The sequence below is a fragment of the Rhopilema esculentum genome, chromosome 3, assembly GCF_057945365.1.
Source record: "Rhopilema esculentum isolate cy_ngs chromosome 3, ASM5794536v1, whole genome shotgun sequence".
NCBI classification, from domain to species: domain Eukaryota; kingdom Metazoa; phylum Cnidaria; class Scyphozoa; order Rhizostomeae; family Rhizostomatidae; genus Rhopilema; species Rhopilema esculentum.
Window position 1 is genome coordinate 4,708,405 of NC_142817.1, and position 17,151 is coordinate 4,725,555.

The 17,151-nt window shown below is 37.0% G+C and overlaps 1 protein-coding gene across 5 annotated transcripts in view; it reads left to right on the forward strand.

Annotated features, from left to right (window-relative positions):
• Positions 1-1,353: 1,353 nt before the first annotated feature.
• The window catches only part of LOC135692792 (filamin-A), a 45,993-nt gene continuing 30,195 nt past the window's right edge, over positions 1,354-17,151 (forward strand). The window contains exons 1-2 of one of the 5 annotated variants that reach the window (XM_065211092.2): positions 1,354-1,500; positions 7,979-8,234. In XM_065211092.2, coding sequence (XP_065067164.1) covers positions 8,010-8,234 — 225 coding nt within the window. In that variant the 5' untranslated portion in view covers positions 1,354-1,500; positions 7,979-8,009. Of the gene's footprint in view, positions 1,597-7,978; positions 8,235-11,063; positions 11,211-14,842; positions 14,998-16,716; positions 16,882-17,151 lie in introns of those variants that run through there. The other 4 variants (XM_065211091.2, XM_065211094.2, XM_065211095.2 and 1 more) reach the window with 4 other exon arrangements.

A 17,151-nucleotide genomic window follows, 5' to 3' on the forward strand; every position in this document is an offset into this window, starting at 1 on the left:
CTAAGAAACCCACTACAGCTGTACTCATTGATTTATCCAAAGCCTTCGGAAGCCTCCCCATCAATCTACTAATTACAAAACTAGCTGCTTATGGAGTTGGCAAAATTTCACTTAAAGTTTTACATAGCTATCTCTTAGACTGAAAACGTGGGTACCAGAGCCACAAAAATTCGATTTGTCTTTGACCAAGGAACACCTTTTCATAGTTTTGTTGGATTGTCATTTATAGTTTTGGAGAGTTTAGAAGGAATGCCTTTGGTGAGAAAACCTTTTTCTTTCTTTGTCCATTGTATTGATTGGTATCATGTTATTATTCATTGCTTGGTATGATATTGTCAATGAAATTGAATTGAATTGAATTGAAATTAGTAAAAATTGTAAAAATTCGCGACAACTGGATTTGAAATGTTCGTTTACAATGACAGGGATACATTCACGGCCTTTTATGAGAGCTTTAGAAGCAATCGTGACATCTAGAAAGACTTATATGCTTGTACAAACGTGTTAAACTCATTGGGCTTGCAATTTAAGAAACATAACCATGAAAGGAGAGGGGCACTAGAATATAAAGAGTATTAATTCCAACACTGCATTAAACAATGCTCAAACACTTTGTTTTTGAAAAATTGTATATGAAAAATCGTGAGCTAATTTCTTACTACGTTACTTCAGTCTTCAAACTTAAGATATTTGCAATTTTGTTTATTTTTGCAATACAAAAAGGTAGCATGATTTCTCATTATGTTGGGTTACCGCAGTTAATTTTGTATCATGAATTCTACCAAGATCAAACGTCATTAAAATAAGTCAGACAGACCTTTCCCCTAAAATCTTTTTTAAAAGTATCACAAAATGAAGAAAACGCTTGGTAGCAAAGATTGAACAAATATCGAATTAAACTGTTCTCAAATTAACTGCTATATTTGTATGCTTTTTGGGATACATCCCTTTCTGCTGACTGCTCCCTTGATGTCAAACATAGTGCCAAAAAATTTGTCCATGAGAAATCTTTCGCTGTGACAGTGTTGGCTATCTCTAGTATGGTTTTATGCTCAAGATTTATCAGTAATGCAATTGTAAAGAGAGAAACGGTGATAGAAAATTAAAGAATTTTGTATCTTTTCTTAGAGCGATTGAAGTAATTTTGTTTCTATGAGTACAACGCGTTGGTCATGTAGTTTTCATTCCCAAGCACCCAAAAATGAGATTATCAACATGGTAACCAACGATTGTCAATTCCATTCTCCAGACGTCACCCACCGAAATTGACAACAATCAACAATTTGAATGCATCATCAATAACTTGTGAATTCTTTCTTTCACTTCGTCACAGCGACTGGGAATGTCTCATAGCCGGTGGCAATGAGACCCTGACTAAGGAAGGACATCTTCAGAAGATTCTCCTGCACAACGTGAAGGCTCGATCTCCTTATTACCTGCATATCAAGTAAGAACCAGAAGACCCCCGGGCTTATTTAAAAACAAAGAATTTACCTGCAGGTATTGTCGTATTTGAAATACTCTCGAATTTTTAATTAGAGCACAAGCAGTATAGCCTAGTAAATTGACAAAAGAAAGACGAGCAAGGAATATTTGGTAAGTCCATATCCAACTAACTAAGCTTATTCCTTTTGCAATTTTACGCAATCCTCTATGATTTTGCCTATTTTGCCTTTAACTATCACATAGATTTTGAAATTCCCTCGGTATGCATGGCGATTTAATATTCTAGAAAGTAGCGTCTATTTACTGCAGGTCCTATGTATCCTTGAAATATAAAAGCACAAACTGTGCAGTTATTGCTCGCCTCAGCATCTAATACAGTGCACCTTGACTTACATTACTCTGTCTTCATTACAAAACAACAACGACAAAGAATATGCAGCTTGATACTTGCTTAGATAATCTTAGTAATATATTCCAAGAACTTTACCTGATAATCGCCAAGCTGTTATATGCTATCATATGCAAATACAAAACCCTGCATGTTAATTGCAAAATCCCATGCTTGGTTCGTTGCTAGAAACATATTTTCAGACTGTTTGGTAAGCAACATGAGAGCTCAAAAAGCTGCTGTGATTAGTTCAGAAGGAGTTTAAAAATATACGTGTTGCAGAATCCCGTATCTATAAGCAAGGCATTCAAAAGCCGATATATAGCAAGTATCTGTTGTATATACGAAACTATGCAAAGCAACTTACAATGAGTTTTTTGGGTTCTCTGAGGTACATCTTCACGGTTCTTGTGTGTCCGTGAATGCACCCATCCCTACTACCTTCTAGCTTCAAAGGCAATCATGAAATTTATAACCTAGAAAGATCTTTGCTGTAAATCTGTAGTTTCTTTGAAGGTTCGGAATGAGTTACTGACAGATAGATTAGTCTTGGTAGCAAACTGCAGTTGTATGGAAACAGTATGGAAACTATGGAAACTGGTTCTGAGTTGTCGATTAGATAGATAGATTTTCGATGAGAAAATGTTGGGGGAGGGGGAAAATTCCATGGCAAAGTACATTTTGGCCATGGGCCTAGCCGATGCTTAACCCATAGGGAAACTTGGTTTTGACCTTGCGGATTCAGGGGAACATTTCTCAGGCGTAAAGAGGTGTAAAGAGAAGTAACTCATTACTACTAAAAAATTGAAAACTTTAACAAGAATTGAACATTTCTCAAAATATTCACCTAAATAAACAGCATTAAACCTGCATTGACTATGCTATATTTTCAAACTTTTTAAAAATTGTTTTTTCAAATATTTTGCTTTATTATGCTACCAAAATTTCCGAATTTGATATCCAGCACAAATCTCTCAAGAGCTAAACTTAGTATTTTTAAAACTTACTTACAATGGCATGGATTATAAAATATGTATTGAGGTGAGATATTTTGAGCATAAAGAATTAGCCCTGCAACAGTTACTAGCAATGATGTTGCCTGAATCAACATATGACATCATCAGCAGGTAATTCTCTGCTTCGAATTCTCATAATTCGAGAACATGACATGAACAGCATAGGTGTCTTGATATCAAGAATTGTTTGAAAGGAACTAGAATCATCTACAAAGAATCTTAAACAACTGATAAGCAACTCAAAGCCAGTTGATGCATTAAAGTTTTCATACTGACCGAGCATCTATGGGTAAGCTTCGAAGACCATTCTTGGTGGTTTTCTGTAATTTAATGTTTACAGTTAGAAATTAGTGGCTACTCGATTGCAAGGTTCAGGGGTAATTGGATCAGTGCTAGAATAAGTTATTGAGGGATTTCTGTCTGGATGTCCATCTATTTTTAAAGCCAAACCGAGAAATATATATTGCCCATTGTTGTGGTGTAAGTGTTGATATCATTAAGTTAAATGCATTAGTCTAGAAGGCATAATCCGAAAATTACTCGCATGGTCGTTTGCCTTAAAAGAAGCTTAAGAAAATAAATTAAGGGTTACAGTTACCTACATTTGGTACTTGGTACAATGCCTGCCAAAACTCAAGCTGCATCGTCTCTACTGGATTGCAAATAGCATCCTTCTATACCCCTCAAAACAAAGTTGTTTATCAGAGATTCAGTACTTTCTAATTGATTGCTATCAGTTAGCAATAATAACTAACTTAATAAGGAGTTTGTTTTGGAGTAGATGTTTTGCGGACAGCTCTTTTATTTTGCAAAAGAAAGCTCCAGTAGCAGGGCGTTCTAAGGACTGTTTGGTCACATGGTCGAGAATCGTGAAGTAGGCGATTTACACAAAAAAAACTGCGCCCTAACTCTGCCTTGGTTTTGCTGTCAAGGCTAAAGGGCTTTTCCCAAGCATTTTTATGGACACTGATTGCCTGATAGTATGAAAATAGAAGTATGATAATAAGAGTAAATTGTGTTATGTGTATCAAACAATGCCTATAACACCATTAGATGATGTTAATGCAGTAAAACATGGGCCAGACATCATATGACAGCAATCTATTGCTAAGCTAGCTACAAGAGTCTTACATAGCAACGATTGATTTGGATGCTTGGATGATCGTACTAGAAACAATCGATCTCGTTATATGGAAATGTGGCAGAGCCTATTGTCGTTTGGCAGACACACCTTAGTTTTTTGCGAAATAACCTGCTACGAAAATATGCTGGTTTATTTGCTCAAGAGACTGCATTTTTACAAAGATTTAAGAATAACAAAATTATAAACTTTGAAGATGGTGCGAAATAATGGAAACATATGTTGCGGTACCAAAAATGTATTTAAAAATTGCAAACATTAGATGTTCCTGTTGTTTGATTCCAGCAATATATAAATTTGATATTGTAATCATACAAGTCTAATGAAATTCGAAAAAATTCTTAGCAGAACTTTAATTTGTTTAAAATAATAATGTGGAGTTGGAGCCACAGAAGTATCTATATACTCTGTACAGAATTGATTATTTTTAGTTATGCAATTAGAACTTTGATTATTCAAGCTATATTGTGGGTATTCAAGTGAAATGGCGAGTTAAACGAAGACTCTTAAACAGTTTAACTAAAAACCTAGGAAGGTTTTGCGAGAATTTTTCAATATAATTTGAATTTGCCATTCCAAAAAGTATACCTTTCGACAACAAAATGGGCTCATAATATATTTCATATTTTTTTTAACTTTTGTAACGATTATTATAAATATTTTCTATATGTTTTGTACTATTTTGTGAAAAAATGCTACAACAGGTCTCTCCAGTTGGACTACAGTCATGGTCATGTCTATGTGAATGACAGATCAATAAAAAATCATTAAAACACACTCACATTTAATATAAGTGCAAGTTAATTCAGGACTTAAACGAAAAAAAATGTGTTGGGCTGGTTACAATACTTAACCTTCCACTTGTCTAATATCGACAACCAAAATAGCTTGTTCATGATCAATAAAAACATTTCCATAAAAAAGAGAAAATAAATTTCAAGAAAATTCAATAATAATAACAGATGCATAGCCGCTTAGCAATTCTAAGTCAAAATAATCTTATTTAAAATGCTAAGCAGTGCTCAACCTCTGTCCTCTTGTTTTTTTGCAAATAAGGCCCAATTTTGTTTCTTGGTATCTTTTTATAAGTTTTTAAATTGATCTGCATTTTTCTTCATCTGCACCTGTTCTAGATTACGTAATAGCTGTAACAAATCCTAAAGAAATACTTTTCGATATTTTAAGCGTCTTGATGCAAGGTACGACATTGGTAGAATATGACGGTTCTGTCACCTAGATACGTCAATGCGATTGTTCTATTTAGGTTTTTCGGGTAACATGAAAGGGTGTAGAATTTTGCTTGTTTTCTTCCCACTTTGTTCATAATGAGGAGAAAGACAATGTAGGTAAAATCTTTGACAAACTGGGGCTGATGGGTGTTACTTCATCGTAGCATATACTCTTTTTCGATAAGAACAACTAAATTACAGCGAAACAACTAAAGTTCAGGCTGGCTGTTCTTAACTTTTTCGAAAATCTGTGGCTGAATTATTCTTAATTTGTTCTTTTATTTGGAATTTTAAATTGTTCTTGATTTAAAATGTATTCAACCAGAAATTTAAGCAGTGCAATTCTGAATCGCAGAGGCTTTGTTCACTAGCCCTGGTAGGCCTATCAACATTTTTGGAAGCAGATTAGCTCAATTAAGAAGCTTGCAGTGTGTCCAGAAAATTATTCAGCCTTTCTTTATTTTTTTCATTTGATATCCAGAAAACTTACACCAATTGTTCATCGAACTTGGCGGATTTTACTTTCAAATAGGTCGAAAATGACAATAGAAAAATTAGTGGCGCACATCAAACTTAGTAATAACATAATATTTGATTTGGCCGAGGGTATATATTTATGTATATCATTAACAGGTATTTGTCCTTATTTTATGAGAGTCCTTTCATAAAAAATAAAAACTCTCGACATGTATAGTCTAGGCTCAAATGGTTACCAATCGTGTTAGTGTTTAAACGAGTGCACCAAACTTTCCCACTGCAATGGACAATTATTGAATCATATAGATTGTAACATAATAAGGTATTTTACCGAGCTATTGTAACATAATGATTTTAACGAGCTTTTGATGGCTTATAAACATCGGGGCACATTGGGGAACAAGACTGTGAATATCACAATCATAATGACATATTAGACTGCGAAGCAGGTAGATCAGATGGCAAATCTTATTGTATCGATTGAAAAACCGGCAGAGAAAATAGCGAAACTTTGGGGAACTTCTAGTCTAGATGGTGAAATTTGTAGTGTATTGCATTGATGAAGAGACCTGCAGAGAAAAAGGCAAAAGTTGCAGTGTAGATGACAAAACATATAATCTAGATGGTGAAACTTGTAGTGTAGATGGCGAATCTTGCATACTAGATGTTGAATCCTGCAGACTAGATGGCGAATCCTTCAGACTAGATGGTGAATCCTGCAGACTAGATGATGAAACTTGTAGTGTAGATGGCGAATCTTGCAGACTAGATGGTGAATCTGGCAGACTAGATGGCAAATCCTGCAGACTAGATGATGAAACTTGTAGTGTAGATGGCGAATCTTGCAGACTAGATGGCGAATCTTGCAGACTAGATGGGGAATCCTGCAGACTAGATGATGAAACTTGTAGCGTGGATGGCGGAATTTATTGTATTGATGAAGAGACCTGCAGAGAAAATGGCAAAACTTGCAGTGTCAATGGCAAAACTTGTAGTGTGGATGGCGAGTTTTGCAGACTAGATAACGAGAAACTTGCAGACTAGATGACGAAAACTTGCAGTGTATATGAAGTTTCAAACAGCTGCTATCCTTCCATGGTTTTCAATAATTCAACGAAGTTCTATTGTGGTGCTGATGTTTTGATTAAGACAAATTGAAGTTTTTATCATTTTTCTTCCTGAGGATATAATCTTCTTTATGTCTGAAGATACTCTCTTTAGCCACAATCTATACCTATAATTTGCTCTAGACTTTTGATAATTCAAGAAACCACTGAATAAAAAATTAATATTAATCGTCTAATTTTAAAATCAAATTAAAATTTATTTCATAAACAATAGGTTTTATTAGAGTATCCAAAGGCAAACAGTATCGTATTCAGTATCCCTCTCATAATGAAATATGTATCTACTAACTCAATTTCATTTGGCTTTTATCGCCTTTAGTTAGTCACAGGGTAAAACAGCAGAAGCATAAAGGAGTACGGGTAATTTGAAGATGAGGGCCTAATATAACAGGACAACGATGCTTGTAAAAGCCAAAAACAGTCAGCTGGTTTGAAAAGGAGATTAAAAAAGTCGGTGATAAATCCTTCGAAGAAGCAGCCTGTAATTGAAAATAGCTACTGAGTTATCTTGATACAGGGGCCAAAAGCTACTAAGGTGCTATAGAGTATTTGTTCGGAAATTGTAGGGAGCACGGAAACCAGTTTCTCCCATTTCACAATTCCAACTCAAATATCCTTGGTACCTTACAGTGATTTTTTGAATCAGATTGCATCTCTCAGGATTTTGCTTTCAGTTACAGAGATCCAAGAGAGACGCTCCTTTTGAAGACCTCCCTACAATCGCTGCACAAAACACCTCTCAATATAATTGATCAGGCTGGAAATGTACTGTATTGCACAAGAGCGCAAAGGGTGGGCCAGGAGGGGGATAGGGGATCTGCACTTTTTAGTAGATGTGTTTTCGAAAACTGCGATAACTGAACGTTTCTAATCTACATCTCCTCATCTTTAAAGTTCGAGATGCAGCCAGTATGGGGGCAGCTACGTTAAAATTGCAATGACATTTCAAATCCGCTACATTGTTAAATTGTTGGACTTAATAAGAATGGAATAAATCAGTACTAAATTTGAGCTGTTGGGACTATGGTTAAAGGTAGACTCCACCCTTGAAAATATGTTTATCGTCTTAATAGACGCATTAAGCTTTGACTCCACCCATAAGAATCGAAGATCTATCCAGTCATGAAATAAAAGTTGATATAATCTCGTTTCAGAAGATCTTTACGCCGGCAAAGAAGGATCAGAATGAGGCAAAGTAGGAATTTGTCTGGCCTAAATTCAGCTACAGGACAGGCAGGGCATCGGCATGCTAATGGATCAGCGGCCAGCGCAGACGAAGAAAACATCCCATCACCCTTGAGAAGAGCAAGTGGCAAGCGGCGTTCTAGGCCGTTCTCTGGAGAATTCGACTATGACGCAATCAATCACCCATTACCTAAATCCCCTGTCTCAAAAAAGGAAGGAGGCATTGTGAGTCACATGTCACAAATATGTTTATACATTTCTATTCTGAATGATATCTTAAGTATGCGAGCCTCAGAATATTTTCCAGAAACGAGGCAGGTACACATTTGAAAAGATTAATGTTTCTTTTAAACCAATTTTTTTAGGATTGAAACTATATACATGAACAAGAAGTTGAGATAGGTTCTCCGCGCTATGTTAAACAAGGGGACGCTCAAAGTTCTCCGCGCTGGTACCCTGGTTATCAGAGCCTAAAAAAATCGAACACGGAAATAGAAAATGACGCTCCTCCGCTTCTCCGCGCTGGGCACATGTTTCATAACCTCTTTCCCAGTTTCAGTGTCAAGGGTGGACGGGACGGGAAGCACAGGCATGGGTATAGACTAAAGGTCCTAATAATCAGAACGTACTTTAATTTAATCAGTGACTTTTCTGATCAATTGATCAAATGGCGGGACTTGAGTTGTTTGACAAGACACCAACTCAAATGTGGAATGAATCAATTACTATCAACTAATTCTGCCTCTGAGGATTAGCAAAAGCAACAGAGCAGTGTAGAAAGAATTACGAGGAACTTTTGACTCTTTACGTTTTCGCGAACGGGGCACTTAAAGCGAGACATACTATACAATACGTCAGCAGAGGCTTTGGTTAATTCTTGCTTTAGACAGATATTCTTGTGGTCAAAGAAGGCTTCTATCGTGCGAGCGAGAGACATCAACTCCGACGAATGTCTCGTATGTCCCTGGTTCTAGGCCTTAAAGGTCCTAGGTCGGTGATCGTGGATTAATCAAGTATTTTTTAGTATGATCTGAATAAAGGCAACAGTATTTTTAGCTGCATGCTTTTCCGGCTTTTTGAGAGGTATTAGCTTTAATAAAGTGCTTTAACATCTGTTACGAATTTAAGCCATTCCGATTTCGAAGTTCATTCTCGGCAAGACAGCTATATATACTGGCGGTCTACTTCAAAGGTCCAGTTTATATCTGCCTTTCCATTCTTTGTTTATCTCTTCACTTTGGATTTTGCTTGAAATTTTAGCCCCCTTATCATTTGGGATTTTGCAAAATTTGAAGTTCGAAAGTAATAAAAAGCTGCTTTTCAATACCGTGAAACCAGGAGATATGAGAGTTGGTTATAAGGTTCGCGGATAAAACTGGCTAGATTTCCAAACACCATTTGAAATTAAGTGAAAGGTTAAAACATTACTAGCATAGAATCGAACATGCTGGGAAAAAACTGATTCTTCTTTTACATGGGTTCTTTTTCACGATAAACGAGTACGATCAATATCTGTTTTAAAAAAACTAGAGGCATAATTCACACACTACAGTGCAGCCACCTATCTGTATATTTTGAAATATGAAAATAACTTAGGGAGAGTTCCATGCATCGTTTTATAGTGTTTGAAACTTTTTATAAAAGGCCTCAGTTACTTTGGACAAATGTCATGTATTGTTAAACCTATTGTGAAAAAAGCTGGCTAGAACTTAAAGACTTCATGTCCATCTTGAAGTAGATAGGCTACTTTTCATGGCAGGCTTGTGCGTGTGGCAAGACAAAGACAAAATGCTTCAATTCCACTCTTCCCGAGCAAAACCTGTGCATTGACTGTCTCTAACACCTTCTCTGCTGTGTCTGACATCTGTTGGTGTCACAAATCCAAAGCAGATCCAGGTTGCATGGCTAATACCTAAAGTCATGCTGGGAGATTTGCAACTTATGCCATTCTGTGACCAAATGAGTGAGTTTAAAAGGTGGAGATGAAAATATGGTATACAAGTCTTTAGCTTCCTTTTACAAGCAGCTTGAAACTTTGTCCTTAATAATACTCACTCCTAGCTTTATACAGAATTGACGCCACAAAAAAATGAAAAATCCGTTAACAGAAACTACGTACACGATGTTTGTTTATAACCGATTTCGTCCTTCTTTTCCTTTCTGTTTCCTTTGTTATTTTACAAGAAAATGCCAGTTTCCTACGTATTTTAAAACTGCCATATTTTGCTTTGCACCCAGCTGTCGCAATGATGGAAGATAATTGCAACAAAACTCAGTTCTATATTGATGACACATTTTTGATACGTATCAGCTATGATTTCAGTTACCTTGAACCTTGCAATTGTTTTTTATATACTCTTATGTTACAGAGTTTAAATTTCTATATCCCCTCTAAGAATTAAGGTAATGTCACAGAGTTGGTTTCCTTCCTTTGAAATTTCATGCTATCTGACTCTCTGCTTTAACTTTCAATTAAAAGTAAAATAGGATCCTATGGCAGATATCAGGAGAATTTGTAGGGCAACTTCTAACTTCCCTTTGAAGTTCAATCTTTGTGCTGATATCGAACAGAACTACAAGCAAGATATGATAACGAGGTTATATTCCAAAGTAATGAAAGCGAGTTCTATCTCTATCAGCATCAAAACTTTCACAGGCCTTTCACTGCAAAAATTAAATGCTAAAACGATAATTGAATACCGCTGCTTAGAGGAAAAGTACAAATTTTTCAATGCAGAACATTTTAAAGGATTTTTGACTGCTTATTATAGCTTTATTTTCAGAGTTGGGGCCTAGTAAAGATGTTGCCCCACCCTTTATGATAAAAGATACCCTGCTTCCATTATAAAAAACTTCCCCGATTCGAACGATGATTACGCAAAGCTGTGCTTCGAAACTTCTAAGCCCTTAAAGAAAAAACAGATTGCTTGTCTCCTCCGCATTAACACATGCACTGGAATGCCAGATAGCTAAAACCTTTGAAGCCAATTGATTGGAAGATCTTTGGGTGGCACGCCAGTAAGACTTCCTTTAAAGCAGAAACCCTCAAAGAATGATTGGTACGTGGCTAGTTAAATAGCTTAAACAAGGATCCCACGATCTCACTGCTTCTTTCGACATAGTGTGGATAAGATGGAGGATAAAAAGCGAAAAGCTGCTATGGATCGCAAAAATCAAAATGGAACACAAGATTCTGATAACGTATGTTAAAAACTTCTTAACATCCTTACTATGTCTTCTTGCTAGGGAGAAATGCTTTTGTAAAAATACTGAGTCGGGAGACTAGTAGAATTCAGTGCAAATGAAGAAATTCGTAAAGAAAGATTTCTAGATATTTCAGGTAATACAGACGAGAAAAGGTTAACTAACATTTTATCCTTTGCAATTCAGCAATAAAAGCTTTTCAAACTATTATTTGAAGCCAAAGTTAATTTTCAATGTGTTAATACTCTCTTTTAAGTCACATTAATAAAATGGGCTCTGATATTAACCGACACCAAAAAATGATCATTGGTTTCTGGAGGTACTGTATTTTGTCATACGAGATGATGTCTTTCTAAAGGAGCTCTCAAATTCCACTGGCAGATAGTGCAATCCTTTATACCTCTCTGTCGCAAAAGTTTCGCCGCAAAGTCTATATCTACACTATCCGATTTAGAGTCAAGTAGTTCTAGTAAGGATTTTCAAGTTTGATCTGTCCAATCTGTTTGTAAAAGCGGGTTATTGTAAGCTTTGTGCGAGAAAATATTCGCAAGATTGGTAAAATACTCTGACATATGCGCACTGCAATTCATCAAGCTTTGTCTGGTTTCATGTTGACAATGTTCATGATTTTTACTAGGGTACCAAATTCCGAAATGTTTGCGAAGTTCCAACATACCTTTAAAGTGGGGATTCTCCATTTGTTCTTGTCTGCAATCTGTTTCGGTAAAATTTTACACAGCTGATGTTGCACTCACTTGCCTGTGAACCCTGAAACCTGGACCCCGAAAGCCATGGGATGAGGGCTGACTCCCTCTAGGCCAGTGCTAATTTTAATTAATTTTGTAAGATATAACGTCCAGGTTTCCAGATCCCATTTTCTGACAAAATAGGTGGGTGAGCCATCCTTAATTTGCCGACAAGTTTGAGAACTTGCTGAATAAGCACCGCTAGATGGCAAAAAACTCCTTGCAACGAAAATTCTTTCAAAGGGGGTGTAACATTCACAACGCCCGCCTAGAGTGACACGAGGGGCGATTCACTCTTGCAAATAGCGTACGAGATTTTGCCTAAAACAAAAGGATTTCTGGGGATTTTCAGATAAAACAATAGGATTTTCACGAAAGGTGTACGAGATTTTCTTAGAGTGATTCGCCCCTCGGAGTGACGGGCCTGGTGATGAGCGATTAAAATTTTCATGAAAGTTCATATTTTAGTTTTAGTGTGACTTCATCCCACCAAGAACTTCAGTTGACATCCGTTTTCTCGAACTCTGTGGGGATACTGAACTTTTTTCGAGAAAGCGAATGATCAGTCAAAAATCTCTAGCTTGTAGATTATTTAAATTCCCCTGATCCAAGCTACTGAAAGTCATTTTCCCCTCACTAAAGAAGCTGACATTCGCTAAATTAAGATTGCGCTAGATCTGTGCCTATCAATGTTCGCTAAATTCAACTAATGCAAAAAATCGGCCTAATGATGCATCAACAAATATGATTTAATGGCCAGCTACACAATATCGCGAAGGTTCATAGAATGGTAACGCAGCAAATACCCGTGCTCTAAAAACAGGCATTACTGGAAAACTACCTCCTGCATGCACATAGGCAGTTCTAAAATCACTTGCTGTTGGCCTTTTTATAAAATATCATCATCATTATCATTATCTTCTATAGTTGTCATCTTTAAAAATCTAATCAACCCATGTAACAGCAACCATTGCCTCTTCTATATGCAAAGCTACAGTTGTTATCAATTCCTTGTAAGATTCGTGAAATCATCGGTATCTGCAATGCCGTGGGAAATTTGAGCCTATCCTTGCATTTTCTACATCTCTACCTTGGAACTTTCTAAGGCATCGTGGAAATTATTTACATGCTACTTTCTGTGTAATTGACAAGATCAAATTAACATCGATAACTTAAAAACATATTTTGATCAAGTTTTAAGTTCAAGAAAAGGAGCATTTTACCTCTAAGAATCATCAAAAGGAGTCGCGACAGCGATTTCCTGAGGTAAAGGACAGTCGAGATAGTGAATGTCTTATTTAAATAATACCAAACCTTAAAAATGAGTACCCTGGGTTCCAGAGCGTCAGTGTCGAGGAAATAGGGTGTTAGTCTTCCTTTCTTCTCTCCTCCTCCGCACTCTCCCGCAACCCCCTATCTACACTTGACGCTCTGGAACCCAGGGTACAAAATGAGGGGAAACAGACAATCGTTCGAGATAACAAATGTTCATGAAAACAGGTAGTCGAGATAGCGGATGTCAACTGTAATCAACATCCGTAGAAACCGTATTCTATAAATGACTTACTTGAGCTATCACTTCACTTTTTGTCATGCTGAGAGAGTGCCACAGCCCCTCCCTCCCCGCCTTAAAGGTCCTATCTTTCGCACACCCCTGCCAGAAAGGTCCTCTAAGGATTGATACCTCTGGATTTTGACATTTTTCGATGCATCAACTTCGAATCTTCTTTGTGCAGGATTGATTTTAAGGCTTGGTCGGAAGTCTTGACATTGATCTTTTTTGTTCGGGGAGCTGAGCCTCTAAGTTTTAAGAGCTGAAAGGAAACCAATCTCTTCTTCTAGCGATAGTTTTTTGGGATATATTTGCGCGAGTGGTTTCGTTGAAAACAGTAAATCATTGCCTCAAGAGGCTGTCACAAAATGGTAATTTATATTCTCATACCATTGTCAGAAATGTAAGCAACTTGGCTTAATTGAAAGAAATTGATTGGCAAATGATATTGAAGTTCGAAGGTGCCACTCTATTGTTCAGCTATTTCGGAGTAAATTTTGCCGATTTCGTTGTTTATGCTATAGTGTGTCAGAATGTCTTTGCCGATACAACCCTCTGTTTAGCTGCTTGCTAGATTTTAGCACTCCAAGATTCTTTGAAGTGGCCTCTCCTGGAGATGACTTCAAATTTCCCGTTAGGGTTTCTCTGTACCTGGGCCTAAGAACATATATACGCAAATCTCTTTGCAACAGACCAAAGCTGTGCTCCAGGGCATGAATTAGAATCTTGTTTGGGGATGCTGACTGACTTCATGTAGGCCTATGACTTCACTACCTTGACGATTTTTCTAAGTCAGTGCTAGTCAAGGAGAGAGAATCAGGCTGTTGGCCACTGTTGGCAGAAAACAGGAGTGACTTATGCCATATAACTTTTACCATTGGCATTTTAATCATTTAGAGGGGTATGAAATCCCATAAATCTCCCAATTTGTGCCTCTGCTGTGCTACAATATTTTGAATATACTGTACATCTCTTGTTTCTTATATTGAAATATGGTCACTCACAGGCAACCTCGTACAAGCCTCGTTACCACAACGAGTCTTAGCTCAGCAAAGGCCATTTTAATGTGAACGAAATCGATGTGGTTTCCTTTGATTGGTGTGGTGTGACTTTAGCCGAATAATCAATGTGAAATTTGACCGGGACCCGATTTATGTACATTTTTATTGAAGAAATTCAAAAGAAAGTACATTTAATAATGCCGTTTTATAGTTTCAGACAACTGAATTCTTTGGATTGCATAAAGAAATTCTTTGCTTGGTTGTTCATTAATCATATTTGCTTAGAGTAACAATAAGCCAAGTCCCTAGAAATACACAGTAAAGTATTACGGAGCCTTCAGGACTATTTACTCGCTATGGACCTTTGTATCCGTCAGGCAGGTATTCTATAACTCTTCACTTCAACAGTGTCTTCACGCTGAAATTTCTCTGTCTTAAATGGGTTTCTCGAGGTAGCCGACAAAATGTACCAAACGGATTACCTGGTAAGTGTAATTTTTCGATGTCCAGCGAGAGTTGCTCCCGTTCATCTTACATTTAACAAGCACAGCTGTTTAGAACCATCATCTAGTCAGCAAGCTCTCTGTTTACTTTGACTTCATGTTCTTGTCAATGGTCTACGAAACCTAAACTGATTGCCAGATTTTCATTCAAAATCTAATGTGACACAAAAAGCACCATCTTCCCTCCAAACTTTGTATAATTGTTCTTGTTTTTCTTTAACTTCTCTTCTTTTGGAAAATTCTGAGCAATTCGATCAAAAGACAATGCGTCAAGACCTTCGAGAAAAAGCTTCGAGATACCGAAATTTTTCGTGAGAGTGCATTGAATATTCAATTCACAATCTTATCCAAAGCACCTTGGAACACATTATTATTGTTTTCTTGCTTCTGTTTTCTGTTTCTTTTCCTGGATACCCATTCCGAACACTTTCTTTAAACGGGGAGGGGTTCGTTGAAATGGACCTTGCGAATGACGGTGAATTAAGCTTACAGTATCTTATAGTTGAGAACGTCTGTTGAACTTTTTTGGACTAGACGACATCATCATTGAAGGGTAGAAGTCATTGTTTTATAAATAGAGTAGAGAGATTATATTATTTTGTCTAGACTAAGGAGTGTCATAAAGACTTGAGGGGATATTACTCTTGTGTACCAGAACTTTGTTTTCATTAATGATTACTACGAATAGCTGTAATATCCCATCACCTCTACAGCTGCGCCTTTACAGAGGAGCCATGCCCCCCCCCCCAATTTTTTGGTAAGCCAAAATATTTCCAAAGAGGCCCTGGTTTGGAGCACTAAATTCAAGTTCGATCTATAGACCTTGGTCCCTCCACCTTGAAATTTGTGGTGTGGGCGCTGTTACGACGCTACCAAGAGCTGAAGCTATCTAAAATCACCCCTGCAAATTATTCAGTGATTACCTGACCAGTGATTCTCAGGAGGCCACTTTCAGGCACCGCAGAACAGGGGGGCTTGGGGGCTTTAGCTCCTAAATATTAAGTAACAAGCTACCAGTAAAGCCTCTTTTTATACGGTTTTAGCCCCCCCCCACTTTTTTTAGACCTCCCACTTTTCTCAACGCTCCGCGGTACCTGGCTTTGCACGATCTGGGTTGAAAAAATCCAGCTAAAGAGTAGCGTTCAATCTGAGTTTTTTCCAATGAGGTCAATAGATCTCATTGGTTTTTCCTGACTTAAGTTTGATGACGTGTACAGATCTGAAGAAAAAATTATTTTCTATTCGTGAAATTTCGTAATCAAATTGAATTGTCTAGAGAAATTTCGTAGACTAATGCTCCCAAATGCACAATTAATGCTGTTTTAAAGTAAAGGTCATCTACGTCACTGACAAGGTGTAGATGAGATATTAGGTATTTCTTTAGATGTGGTAGTCTGCTTGTTACAAATTGTTAATTACAGTTAGTCTCTTTGACTGTCCTGTTAATAATGAGTTGTCATTTAAAAGAGAATTTGAAAAGGGTGCAATGATCTTGCTTGAGCGTATAATGTGGGTTTCCTGTTAAATGTCTTTATGAAATGATCTTCTTTGAAGACAAAGAAGTTAATTGCATTATAATCAGTTATTCAATGAGATTTCAAGGACCATTCGGTTAGGTAAATAACCTAAGACATTATTTTTGTTTATGTGTCATAATAAACCCCTTTGTCAGAAGAACAGTATTTATTGACTGCCTGCTGTTAGCCAACTCTTGTCGTGGAAAGCTGAGGTGGGAGAGTGGCTGGTTCACGGTTTGTCACAGTTGCACAACACGCCCTGAATATAACCTTGTCTGATTTTCTCAATAACCATTTCTGGTTTGCATTTGAACAAGGCTGGTCTTTTGACAGCAAGTGAACACCAAAGGTAATGGCTGGTTTCTTCACCTTTTCTATCCATGTTATCTTGTTATTACAACTCCCAGGATGTGTCACAATTGAAGTCTAATTGCACTGCTTTATTATATCACAACCTGCCGCCAGCTCTTGACAATGTTTCGAGAGAAATTTACGTCAGCGAGCTAAAGCCTTTTGATATATCCAAGCAGATGACGCATCGAATTTCAATGCAAGGTTACAGTTGAAACATTCAGATATTTTTTAATAGGGTATAGACAATCAATGTTTCAGGAGGTTG